The sequence below is a fragment of the Copadichromis virginalis genome, linkage group LG3 (assembly GCF_057382275.1).
Source record: "Copadichromis virginalis isolate Kocher_CV1m ecotype Utaka linkage group LG3, C_Virginalis_male_GT1.1, whole genome shotgun sequence".
Taxonomy (NCBI): domain Eukaryota; kingdom Metazoa; phylum Chordata; class Actinopteri; order Cichliformes; family Cichlidae; genus Copadichromis; species Copadichromis virginalis.
This window is the reverse complement of record NC_140620.1, coordinates 56,209,746-56,223,021: the sequence shown is the minus strand read 5'-3', so window position 1 is coordinate 56,223,021 and position 13,276 is coordinate 56,209,746. Positions and strand designations below refer to the sequence as shown.

The window sequence follows — 13,276 nt, the reverse complement described above, 5'->3', positions numbered from 1 at the left end:
CTATCTATCTATCTATCTATCTATCTATCTATCTATCTATCTATCTATCTATCTATCTATCTATCTATCTATCTATCTATCTATCTATATATATATATATATATATATATATATATATATATATATGTATATATATATATATATATATTGTGCGTGATGTCATTCAAATGGTACCTTAATTTATTAGCCTTGGCTTACTATTATTTGTGCAATAGATAACTTCATGGAATAGCAGTGTTTTGAATCAAATATCTGTCTTCCCACTGTAATTAACACCAGTTTAGTTTAATAAAATGTGCTTCCAGTGTCAATAAAAGGTTACACGTACTTAATCTGTTAAACCAGGATTTGTTGCTGTTTTTTGAAGCAGACACTTGCTTCTTATGAGCAATTTTCTTTTTTTTCTGTTGACACACTACTGCCTTTCCAATGAACACAGGAAGGAGAAAGATGACATAAGGCTATTGGCCTTAGCCAATAAATTTTCAAACGTCAATAATAGATTATTTGGTTCCAAAACTCCTTAGATGAATGTATTCTTGTAGACATAACCTTGTATTTTCAAAATCACAGTATGTTTTCAGGCGGTGTCTAAAAACATTTACTTCTATATGGCACAGACAGGAAATTTGGCTTTCATGGGAAAAAGCAGGTAAAAAAGCAGGTAAAATCACTGTGGACAAACTGCACTCGGCACATGTATGTGTGCCTGACAAACCTCTTCCAACTTGGCATGGCAAACGTAAGCCCAGCCTAATCTCATCTGTAACATGTTGCAGATGTTACTGCAGTGTAATTAGCTGTGTTGATTAGCTTCTTGACTTGTCTGTCCTCAGGAAAGTACAGTTTTGTTCACTATGTACCTTCCTGTACACCCATTCTTTTCTTTCTTCTTCTTTTTTTCTCTGTGGTTGTCCTGCCTCCAGAAGACATCGTGTGACAGGCCAAGCTCAGATGGGGAAGCAACCCATGAGAACGGTCACAGCGACTGCAAGGACCAAGGTGAGAGTCACAACGACAGTTGCTACCAGAAATGAATCATTTTCATCCATTTTAGTTTGTGCTTAAAACAAAAAGGTCTGAACAATCTCTGTGTTATGAGTAACAACAACTACAACAACTGCAATTCTGGATCTCTGGTCAAGGTGAATGAAGACCAGTAGTTGCCCTTTATGGTGCCAAACAGAAAGTATCTTTTCATCTGGATGCCATGGATTAAATAAAATCAGCTTTGAGCTTGCATGTCAACAGATCCATGACAGATGAACAATCTAATGAAGACTGTGTGATTGAGCTAAAAGCTTGTTTTCATAGTGCCATTCCGATCACATTGCATTCACATAGTACCTTTAATCATAGCCCCATGGCACAGTACAACATCAATAATAAAATTCAGTGAGGGACAGGAGTTATTAAAACTGGTGTTTCTTGGAACCGTAAAGAATTGTTCTCAGGCTGAATGGCTGTCTTTCTCACGTAATCTCCCTCATAATTCAGAGAGGAATCTCCGCAAGCTGTGGAAAGGTCAGCCTTTATTGAAGGCTGAAGAATGAGCATTTGGATTTATTTAACATGCTTTTTCATGGGGATGGTCTTTCCTCACTCAACTAAAAGCCAAAACAAAGAGATACCGTTGAAATATTCTCAGATTATTTACTGTGTGTTTTCTCAGCTGGCACAATTCTTCTGGGAGAGAAAACTCACTTTACTTGTCAGCTCAGTTATTTGGATTGTCAACTAAAATTTAACACTCTTATTTTTTTGCTCTGTTTAGATTGGTGAATTTTTCCAGAATTGTATCTGAAACAAATTTCCCACCAGCAGTTGATTTAAAGTCTAACAACCAATTGGGTTTCGAGATTTGAAAACATTTGGTTGTGCAAGACATTTTTCTGTGTTGCTTCCATGAAATTATGAGATCTGGGGTAATATCCAAGATGTGTACTGAAAAAAGAGTGCATCTTTGAACAATGAAGTACGCTTTGGGGTGGTTAGAATTAATTGGATCCCAAAGACCTACATGCTGTTACTGACTCTGTGATAATTTGCTATATAGTAAACATTAGCATTCCATTAATAATAATAAAAAGATCTCTCTCTCTCTCTCTGTCTGACTGTTTTAGCACAGCTTTTCCTTTGCTGCACTACATTTACTCAAATTTAGAATATAGGTCCTCAGCCCTGCTTATAAATAAGTTGCTATTATTTCAACCTGGTCCTGTGATCTCCTTTCCTGGTGAGTTTATGAACTCAGTCACTTAATTTGGGTCAGATTGAAAACAGCATTTATTTGATCAATCTGGTCATTGTAAGAGCCATAAAGGGGCATTATTCATTATATGGTCATTGGTTAATGACCTATGATTGAAAAATTGCTAGTAAAAATTAGCATGTGGCATCAGGGTCAGATCAACGCCTCATTCTGGTTTCAAAACACCACGATGGTGTCATGGTAGATTTGTCTTTCACGCTGTCCACGATACTAACCCAGAAAGAGGGAAGAAAAATGAATCCACTTCCACTCCAACAGTAGTAAAGTGCATAACATAGTTTTAGAACCAACATTGTGAGAAAATAATTCAGCGACTACCAATGTTCCCTCTAATTTTTCACGTGTCTGAGCGAACACACAAACTCCCTGAGCGACATCAGACGTGTGCACTGTGGTCACGCCAGCATCTAATCCATCCAAGTTACATGGTTTATTAAAATAATCAAATTACAGCATTTACATTTATGTTAGACTACTTTTAAACTGCTTCAGCCCATTTACAATGAAAATGTAAAAAAAAAATCTAGCCATTGGCCTGTGTAGTATGTTAACACTATTGGAAGTAAAAATGACTTGAACTCCAATTTCGAAAAAAAAAACCCAACTTTCTTTTTCTTTTTCTTTTTATAAAGCTCTGACTTGTATTATGAGTCTGTGGTCTGGGAGAGAGTCCTGTAACTCTCTGTATAATTATATAGTTACTCCTCAAAAAAGTAACTCAGTTTGGCAAACAAAGTTTTTTGCAGCTATTTTTTTAAAATGCAGCCGAGGCATTTTTAAATAAACATTTCAAACTATTTACAGAACAATCAGCTGTTCTGCATCAAATTTGATGCCACACAAATTATTTGTGACACTCCAAAAAATAATTTCTGTCCACTAGATAAAGGAGAACAACAGCCTGATACCTGCAGGCCTGACAACAGGAGATGTATCACTGCTGTAACACCTGTAACATTCAGCAGTCGCCTCATTGTTCTGACGCACACAACAAATATATTGACTACACTACACACTAACTACACAAGATTTGAGCTAAACGTCTCAAATCTCTCACATCTCAAAATACCGCCGTCACTCCTAAAATTTCCCCCCGTTTCTAACTAGTTGCCACGTTGCCATACCATTTTTTTGATTGGTCGACATGGTACTTTTTTGGACGAATAGGAAAGAAAGAGGGGGGTGGGGGTTTGTTTTTGCTCACATACAGAGAGTGCTTTCGAGCCTTTTTCCTTATAAAACGCCGTTTTTACCGTTTCTTCCTGCAGTAAATATAAACAATGACAGTATTCAGGAAGGAAACCAAACATTGCAGATATTTTTATCATAACTCTGGTTTTACGTGGCCTATCAACACAATTTAAAAACTGGTAGAAAGTCCACACTTTTTCCGTCAATTGTTCCGTCTGTCCTGCTCACATCTCCAATGGTTGTACACGTTGTCATTAACGTGGCTTCACTCCACATCAGCCACGCCGCTTTGCTAGTTAAAACGCCAGTGTCGGCACATAAGGACGCTGTCATAGCCTGTCAACCACGTTGATTGGCTGCGTATAAAAATGTGAATCACATTATCGGCTGGACTATGGGATAAGGTGGCATCGTTCTAATCCCATACGGGAGCAGCCAGTCACTTACTGACTAACACTGCAAAACAGAATTGTTAAAGTTTTATTTTCAATTCAGGTTAGTTTTTTTTTTTGTGCGCAATGCAGATTTTCTGTGTGCAGAAACCGTGCCTGCAGTGCGCAATTGCGCACGTGCGCAGCTTAGAGGGAACATTGGCGACTATTAATGTGACTTCTGTCACACCAAAATTTATTGCAAACCATGTTTAAAGTCTTCAGGAAGTTTTGGATGTGGTTTTTCTCTGACTGATTGGGGCAGAATTCACATATATTAATCATGCAGTATCGTCACAGCAACATCATCAGCTGTAATAATTGCCAAAAAAATAGTTAGTAGTTCTCATCCTTTGCTCCTTCTCTTATTCAGTCCAAGAACTCTCATAATCTTAATCAGCCACATTCTTTCCATGGCTGGTAACAAAAAAAGCTGATTTACTGGAATTAAATTAGCCTGATCAGAGTTTTTTTTTTAAATTACTTTTACAACTGTGTGTCTACGCTCCACCTCAGCCCTGCATTGTGTCTTTGTATTCTTTTGTTATTGCAAGAAAGACCCTGCATCTTAAATTGACTGCAGACAGCTTACTGTTTAATTAAGACAGTTGCCATGGTAATTGTCATCTTGCATTCGGGGAGGAAAATGCAATGTGGGAAAAATGCCAAATCGGGAATTTTTGACTGCAAAGAGGAAGTTAACACAGGGAGTTGCTGTCATTATATCATATCAGTTTGGACTGCTATTCACTGTTTTCAGCAGCCAGGTGCTGATTCCTCTTAAGTATTAATGGGTGTGTGTGTGTGCAAGTGCAAGTGCAAACTGGCCTCAGTGATTATACAGATCTCACATGTGTGTTTAGAGTCAGTCCAGACGTTGGCTATGACATAAGTGAAGGGGAATGCTTTATATTTCCCTCCCCCGCTTGTTCTCCACTGTCTGTTTTGCCTCGATGTCTGACAGTACAGAGAGGTTAAAAGTCAAGCTTTTTTTTCCTTTCTAGTGTAGAGATACAAACACATTAAAACACACATCTTTCTTTTGTCTTTCTTATATTTTCTCACTCTCTTTTACACTCATTCAGATACATCACAGATCAGAGTATCAGCAAAGCAAGAGAGTCAAGCAGAAGCTATTTTCCTTACACAGACAGAGCGACTCAGACATAGCCTCTCATGGCCTTTTTTTTTTCACTGTTAGCCCTCTTTCCAGCAGAATGTGCACAGTCATTCAACTCTCTTTTGCTATTTGAATAGAAACTAGGGCAGCTCAAATCAGAACACTCAGACCAGAGGGAATGTTGGGATTTTGAAATGAGTTTAATTCTCCAACATTGCTTTTTTGAACACAAGGGTCTGATTAAACCCGTTCGGAACTCGGCGTTGTTTATAGTAGAATCTAAGGTTTCTCTTCTTTTTTACATTATTACAAAAGCATCCAAACATAACTGAATCAACATCTATCTTGGTATTTTCCTGTGCTGAGATCAAGATCATAGATTGCCTTCAGCAAGGATCGTTAGAGTTCTTTTTACTAATTTACTCTTCAGTGTAAAAAAGGAATTAATTTCAAAATGTTCTCTCAGGAAAAGGAAAGAAAAATACAAAGTCGGAGCAGAAGACTGGCACTGTGGGGAAGGGAGCAAGTAAGAAAATCACTAAGATCATTGGACTTGGAAAGAAGAAGCCCTCCACGGATGAACAGACATCATCAGCTGAAGAAGACGTACCTACATGTGGTAAGAGAGAGAGACGCAAATATCCTGACATGGTAGAAGTATGGCTTTTATATGGATCTTGATTGATTGACCGGTCTATAAATGCATTTATGTCCCAATGAATCTTTGGAATTTTGGTTAATTAAGAAAATGTTTCAAAGTAATGCCAGAGGCGTTTCAGAATGGCTGCTGAGTGGTGCGACTCACTTCTAGGAAGTTTTTTCTTAAGATTGCTATGTTAGGGTCCTGAAAGTAAACAGTTCAGACAGGTTGCTTTGATTTCCTTATGCTTTCAGACGTATTATAAAACATAAAGATTCTAAAAGTTTCTTTAAAAAATTCATTTAGAAGTGCACCCCATTGTGTGCAATGAGGACCAGTGATGGACAAACAAATAGAAATGCCTTTTATGTCTTATTATTTCCTTCATTTAGGCTCAAATAGGTACGACTGAAATGTCTCCCAACTAGACAGGCCTGAAAAAATATTGCCACTGTAACGACTTCTTTAAGATGGTATCCTCCTGACTGTGTTTGCTCTGACAGGCTACCTGAATGTTCTCTCTAATAACCGCTGGAGGGAGCGCTGGTGCCGCCTCAAGGACAACCAGCTGCTCCTTCACAAGGACCGGGATGACCTGAAAAGCCACATAGCTTCACTGCCCCTCCGAGGCTGTGAGGTCAGCCCCGGCCTCGATCACAAACACCCCTTTGCCTTCCGCCTCCTTCGTAACAGCCAAGAAGTGGCCGTACTGGAGGTGAGTTTGATTACGTACTTGAGAGATTTTCATAGAAAAAAAACTTTGTTGAGGGAATTAGAAATGCCTCAAACACCACTAAATCACACTTAGGCTGATGCAAGAAAAGATTGCTCCTTATTTTTTTATCTTCCTCTCGAGTGCTCAATATCTCCTCCACCCACAGTGATTTTTGTGTTTAATGTTGTTGGTCTTCACAAACTTCCTCCAATTGCCATCCAGTTTGTTTTGATTCTATTTCCTCACATAGTCTGCACGCTATCCTTAAACAATCCAATTATTATTATCTTCATTTAAACAGATAATAATAATAAGGAATTTAAAGTTTATAAGGATCCTCTTCTTGTTTTGGCTGGTCTTTTTGGGGGATCATTTGCCTCCATCTCACCCTGTTTCTACTGTCCTCCTTCACTAAATCATAAACCTTCTCTCTTTTTTAACATTTAACTCTTCACAGACACTGGCGGGATTGCATATTCTGTAACTCTGACTTTTGCCTTCAGGCCTCCTCCTCTGAGGAGATGGGTCGCTGGTTGGGGGTTTTGCTAGCTGAGACTGGATCTACCACAGACCCAGCCACCTTGCACTATGACTACATTGATGTTGAGACCACTGCTAACGTCATCCAGCTTGCCAAACAGTCCTTCTGGTGAGAGATGCATCCACATCATTTCACATGAATCTTTTTCTCTCTGGTTAATACCTGGAAGAATTCTTAAAGAATTAGTGCTTAATGTGTTTTATTTCTTATTTCATTAGCTCACAATGACTTATATGTTGAAACGTAGTATGTCTGGCTATTTTCCATTTTCCTGTTTTTATACGATCGTTACAACCGTTAATGATCCATTTTTAACTATTTTGTAGACTAAGAGATACAAAAATCCCAGGTAATGAAGATATATGAAGGGCACTGTATTTTTAAGCCTAAATCGTGATGTTTTATGTTTAGTTTCACCAGTAAGCGTGCCGTGTCTCCTAACCCATATCTGGACAACCCAGTCAGTGGCTATGCCTGCCCCACTGGTATGGCACTACACTATGATGATGTGCCCATAAATGGAATGGTAAGGACACAACTGCTTACTGATGTTGCATATGTACTGCAATGAAAAAGTGTGAGATAATTCACTTCAACACCCTCTAGTTTGCTTACAAACTCTTGGCTGATTCTTTCTTTGCTTTTCATTTTTTGCATATCATTAACATATTATTGGAAAATGTGTCATTTTTGTTATGACACTTTCAGAAGTTCCAGTGAGCCTGCATGATATAAATCTTTTTCTTTCCTAAAATCAAATTAGACCAGTTAAAGTAACGGTATGTACTTTGCTATTTGCAATAATGGTGCTCGGGCCCCTTGCATACCACAGCTTTTACCTTCTGCACTCATTGACCTCCTGACAGATTTACATATGAACCTGAGGGCTGAGTCAGTCTGCACCCAAAGAAGAGCAAAATTACACTGTTGCATGATAATAATGATATAAAACTAATAAAGACAAGCAGACAGAGAATATAACATTGTTTATTCATAAAAGATGCTATAATAAAGGAGTAAAGAGTAACCTGTGATTTAACGTTATAGGACTTGGATAAAAGCTCATCAACAATTAAAAAGAGGAAACATTAAATATGTTTTCAGTCGTGGAGCAGTACTCTCCATTTTGGGAAGCTAAACTAAATTTGTTAAGTATTTCACATACTGCAGTAATGCTGCTATCATCTTCTTCCTTTCTGTTCTCCTTATCCCCCCCCCCCCCCCCCCCCTTTATGGCATCTCCTTATTCTTAAATCCTGTCTTCTGCTTATTGCATGCTCACCTGGTCTAACCCAAGGACCCAGAGATGCAGTACTCCACTCCCAGCACAGGGGGGCGCCAGCGGAAAGAGGAATTGCACTATGAAAACACTGAGCTCTATGAGAACATGCCCTCACCCAAGCTAGTCACCAGCTGTCCTCCCAAGCCTTCTTCTTCTACTGCTGCATCATCTTCTGCTTGTCACTACAAAACTCCTGTTTCTAAAATCTCCTCTAAGTTCCTCTCTGCTGATTCTAAAACTAAAGACTCCGCTCAGGTGACTAACACTGCTGCATAACCTTCATGTTTCTTTTTGCATTTCTGCATATTAACTGTCTAACAGTTCAGGGTTTGTTTTAACCTCCTCTTAACTTTTAGTGTTTTTAATTCTCCTTCGCTGTTTGTTTACTTTATGTATTTAACTGAACTGGAGTTTGTTTGCTGATTTTCTTCCTGTGTCATTATGAACACCAAACAACAAAAGTAGAGATGATGCCTGTCTCCTGAAGCCGAAAAGGAAACTGTCTCCTGTGATCTGTTAGGATAATAAGGTGCAGTCGTTTAGATATGTCTGATAATGCAAGAGAAGGATTTAAATTCAATTCTGAATTTAAAAGGAAGGAATGAAAAGAAGCTAATATGGGAGAAATGTAGTCTCTCTTTCCAGTCCCAGTTAGTGATTTGGCTGCATTATTCTGGATCAGCTTAGACTTTTTGTGAAACTTTTGGAACAAAGTGATAACTGAATTACAGTAGTCCAGTGTAGGAAAATTAATGAAATAATAAAAGTGTTTGTAACTTTTGTGATATTGAGTGCAATCCAAGTAGAAAACCTGTGGCATAAACAACAGTGACACATTTTTCTTTGAAATGTTTTTTGTTTTTTATTTTTATGGAAGAGCATGTTGGTACAGTTTTGTATGTGTATAGCTTATATGCATTGCTAACATCTATTTGAAGGGTCATTTGAATTGTGTCTTTCCTGTTTGTTCAGCTAAAGGGAAAGAAGGGAGCAACAACCAATGGGGTGGCATCAAAACAGAAGGCAGAGCCAAAGAACCAGCCAAAGAAGAATGGAGTCATTGCCACAAATGGGACTGCGTCTCTGAGGCGCAACAACTCCAGTAAGTTTTGAGATTTAAAGATACCAACAGGAAGTCATCTTGAATTGAAATATCACCCACCTTTCCCAGTCAGATCTTGCTCTGTAAGGAATAGCAGACAGTGTGTCTGGCTTCTCACCGCTGATTGCTTTCAAGCAAAATTCTGTTCCACAGCAATGTGGAAAATGCAGGATATCTAAATTACAGTTGGTTTAAGTAGAGGGGAGTAAATAACTGAAAGCCTTTAAACCTATCCTACCCTCGAGACAATCCATGTGACACATGTGGGCCAGACTTGAGCCTCCTGCCAACTCCAGGGTAAGAGGCACGATAGCAGAAACAGACCCTAGCTCATTGGAAGAGAGCGAAATGTGGTCGAGTTAATCCTTGTGGTTCAGAAAAATATTTTTTGCCTAATGTGTGAACGAGGAGGGTTGTAACCACTTAGTGTAGCTTGCAATTCCTCCAAATGTCAGAATGGAAACACCAAATGTTTCATGTTGGGTTTAGAGTACCACAGATAAGAGTGCTAAATTTGAAACTATTAGCAGCGGTTTATATGACTGATTCTTCATAATTATTCACAATGAGTGTATTTTTCACGGAAACATAGGCCTGGCAATTAATTCCTGCGGAAGGCACTGAGGTCAATGGGTTTCTAAGCAGTTCATCCCCCCCCCCCCTCTCTCTCTCTGCTAGCAAATGACCTCAGTCTCTAGCTTCTAACTTTTTGAAACCCGACTTTTCTTGTGTAGATGGGGACCAGTGTAAGTATGGGAAGAACCGTGTGGAGGCTGATGCCAAGCGACTGCAAGCAAAGGAGGAAGAGATGATGAAGAAGAAGCAGGAAATCAGAAACCACCTGACCCAGCTGAAGAAGGAGAGGAGAGACCTTCGTGCTGCTGTGGAGGCAGCGGCTGGTAAGAGAGAGAGATAGAAACGTGCTTGTCATTAAAAGACGAGTTTAATAAAGTAATATTTCTCCTCTCTCTCACATTAGGCAAACGCTCACATATTTCACTATCAGAGCGCCTGAAGAAGTTGGAAGAAGAGTGCAAACTGAAGGAGGAGGAGCGGGTGAACCTGGAGCTGGAGCTAACTGAGGTGAAAGAGAGCCTGAAGAAAGCCCTTAGCGGAGGTGTCACCCTGGGCCTCACCATCGAGCCGAAAGCTGGCTCCTCTGGCCTCCAGGTGAGTATGAAGTTACTTTATAAGTTTGTGCTGCCACGTTAGTGTACTTGATAGGTTAGTAGCTTGAACCTATTTCGCTGGAACGTTGAAGACAATATGTCTGTGAAGGTTCTCAGTCATCCAGGTCAGGCACGTGCAGAGGGTGGGTCTAGAATGGCTTGAGCACCCGCCCCTTTCCTGATGGGTGCCCAAAGTGCCCTTTTGTTGAGGCAACTTTTTAAAAAAAAATTATTATTATTATTTTTTTTATGTGTGTGTGCGTGCGGAGTCCTGTCTGTGCCCCTCAACAATAATATTTAACTATTAATCACAGTTTTGCTAAATAAAAGGATCTGGCTTGCATCAGTCACATGATCACATTTAACCAATGATCGCCCTTGACGGCAGAACGCGCTGGTTATGAGCCGGGAACGAGCTCACAAAGAGCACGCGCATTTTTAGCGGTCCGGAGCTGTAGGAGAGACACAAGTTAACTCAGAGACACAGACTGATGCCACAAAACCAGTAAGTAGGTGTACAGCGTACACTGTAGTGTGTAGCACCCAGGAGTATTGGCTTATTACGTACACGTTGGTAAGCTGTCTTGTGGCAACTGACGAACTGAAACAAACGAGCGTGCTGTGTGTGCAACAGCGCGACAAACATTACCTGTCCTTTTATTAACTGCACAAGTAGTGCTGGTCATAGCTGCTGGCTACCTGGCTGTCATGGGTCTGTAGCTCTGTCACCGTTTTAGGGAACATATTTAGTTTTAAAGTAAGTTTCCGGGCTTTTCCTGCCTTTCTGGAGGGATTATATTTCACTAAAAAACGATCTAATATGCATGTCCACATAAAAATTATTATAATTATAATATATTTAAAAACACAAGCTGTATTTTAAAGAACATACATTAAGAAGCAGATTATATCAGATTTATATTTTAAATAAGACAAAATTTGGATTTTACAGTAGTAAAATTATTGTATCTCTACAGTTTTAAAAATGTAATAAGCTTTGCCCCTGCACAGAGTGGATAGTGAAACAAATGGAATCATCATAATGACATTATTTCATATTTATTACTTCCCCCTCCTCATTGCTTTATTATTGTAGCTCTAGTAATAAATAATAATGTAAGGATTCTGGATCAGCACCGTGATGCCCATAGTATATACAGTATTCTGAAGAAGGTCTAAAATGTCACTGTGTGTGCGTGCATGTGTGTGTTTTATGTATATGGATTTTCTAAAAAAAATATTACTCATGATATAACATTGTCCAGACATGGCTGGTAAGGACATGAGGAGGAAACAGCAGGAGCTGTGTGAGGCTACTAAAGGCAGGGCTATAACATTTTTCTGTCATCATTTTATTATAGATTAAGTGCTGGAGTTGTTAGGTGTGGATAATTAGATTATAGTTTATTGCAACAGCAAGTTGTGCCTTGTTCTCACATAGCAAGTGGAGAGTGATATATGAAATGATGGGATGGAAGGAAGAAGAGAAGCAAAGAGTGATTCACAGGCAGAGCCTAAATTATTTCTCACAGTTTTTGTTGCCTTATGGTTCCAAGCGCTGTCACCAATCTTTGCATTTTGTTATTATCTCATGACACTTGTTTAATCAGCTACCATCTCTCCTATGGACTCTTTAATGTCTACAGTCTCAGATCAACACAGCCCTGCCCTTCCCATATTAGATTCTTGATGAATGTGTGTTGTTGTTATTCAGCCTGGTTCAATGTGCCCCTTTTTAACTTTGAGCACCCGCCCCTTTAAACCTCTCTGCACGGCCCTGATCCAGGTCATCGTAGTCAAAGGAGCTTGCAAAGAAAAGCGTCTGGACTTCTTTAAGTTACTTGAAGACGTTTCACCTCTCATCCGAGAAGAAGCTCCGGCAGCCTCGCCTCTGTCAGTGCGCCCCAGGGTGGCTGTGGCTACAATGTAGCTTGCCATCACCAGTATGTGAATGTGTGTGTGAATGGGTGGATGACTGGATATGTAAAGCGCTTTGGGGTCCTTAGGGACTAGTAAAAGCGCTATATAAATACAGGCCATTTACCATTAGCGTGTTTTGCATATTAAGTTTGCTTAACACCTGGCTCTGCCAGGAGCCTGCATATATACCATCATGGCCTGGAAAACAAGATCTGGAAGTGAAATCAAACTTCACACTTGTAAACAATTGTATCATAAGAGCAATAAGCATTCAACATCAGCAAGACAAGTGTCATGTGCAGGTTTTCTCAAATCAGTAAACTACAACTATTACCATAATTCGCCTCAGACATTGATCATCCCATGTACTCAGTCAACATTAATGTAATCGGTGACTTCCCTTAAGCAAAGTCACTCCACTCATATATTACTAGGAGCTCAATAGTGGCCAGCTAATGATCCCCATACTAAACTATTCCATAAACACTGCATCTCTTATTTGTTTTTCTCTTAGAAAAAACAAACATTAGCAACAAACATTGACCATCGGTGGTCAGGCACAGGTCGACAGGTTCCAGAGGTGCCATAAAAACACCATAAAGTTAGCCATCCATAGCTGTGGAAAGAATGTTATTCACATCACCAAAGTAACCTTCACATTTTCCCAAAAACACAGTGTAACAGCATCACAAACTCATAACCTGTAAACACAGTTTCTTCACACATAAACCCAAAAATTCTGTAGTAAAAAAACCATTAACTAGTCCTCTTATAAATCACATGATCAAACACATGAAGAACTGTAATGCTGTAGAAAAGAAAATGCAAATGTTAGCGCTGCGCAGGCGTATGCATACTTTCTCACAGTGATCTCTGTGAGCAACACAAGGTAG

The 13,276-nt window shown here is 39.4% G+C and overlaps 1 protein-coding gene across 5 annotated transcripts in view; it reads left to right on the top strand.

Annotated features, from left to right (window-relative positions):
* afap1 (actin filament associated protein 1) overlaps positions 1-13,276 on the top strand; it is a 95,006-nt gene that overhangs the window by 77,302 nt on the left and 4,428 nt on the right. For 3 of the 5 annotated variants that reach the window (XM_085451762.1, XM_085451764.1, XM_085451759.1), the window contains 9 exons: positions 927-1,002; positions 5,481-5,633; positions 6,158-6,369; positions 6,873-7,018; positions 7,322-7,436; positions 8,208-8,447; positions 9,165-9,294; positions 10,029-10,193; positions 10,274-10,464. In XM_085451762.1, coding sequence (XP_085307888.1) covers positions 927-1,002; positions 5,481-5,633; positions 6,158-6,369; positions 6,873-7,018; positions 7,322-7,436; positions 8,208-8,447; positions 9,165-9,294; positions 10,029-10,193; positions 10,274-10,464 — 1,428 coding nt within the window. The remainder of the gene's footprint in view (positions 1-926; positions 1,003-5,480; positions 5,634-6,157; positions 6,370-6,872; positions 7,019-7,321; positions 7,437-8,207; positions 8,448-9,164; positions 9,295-10,028; positions 10,194-10,273; positions 10,465-13,276) is intronic. The other 2 variants (XM_085451761.1, XM_085451763.1) reach the window with 2 other exon arrangements.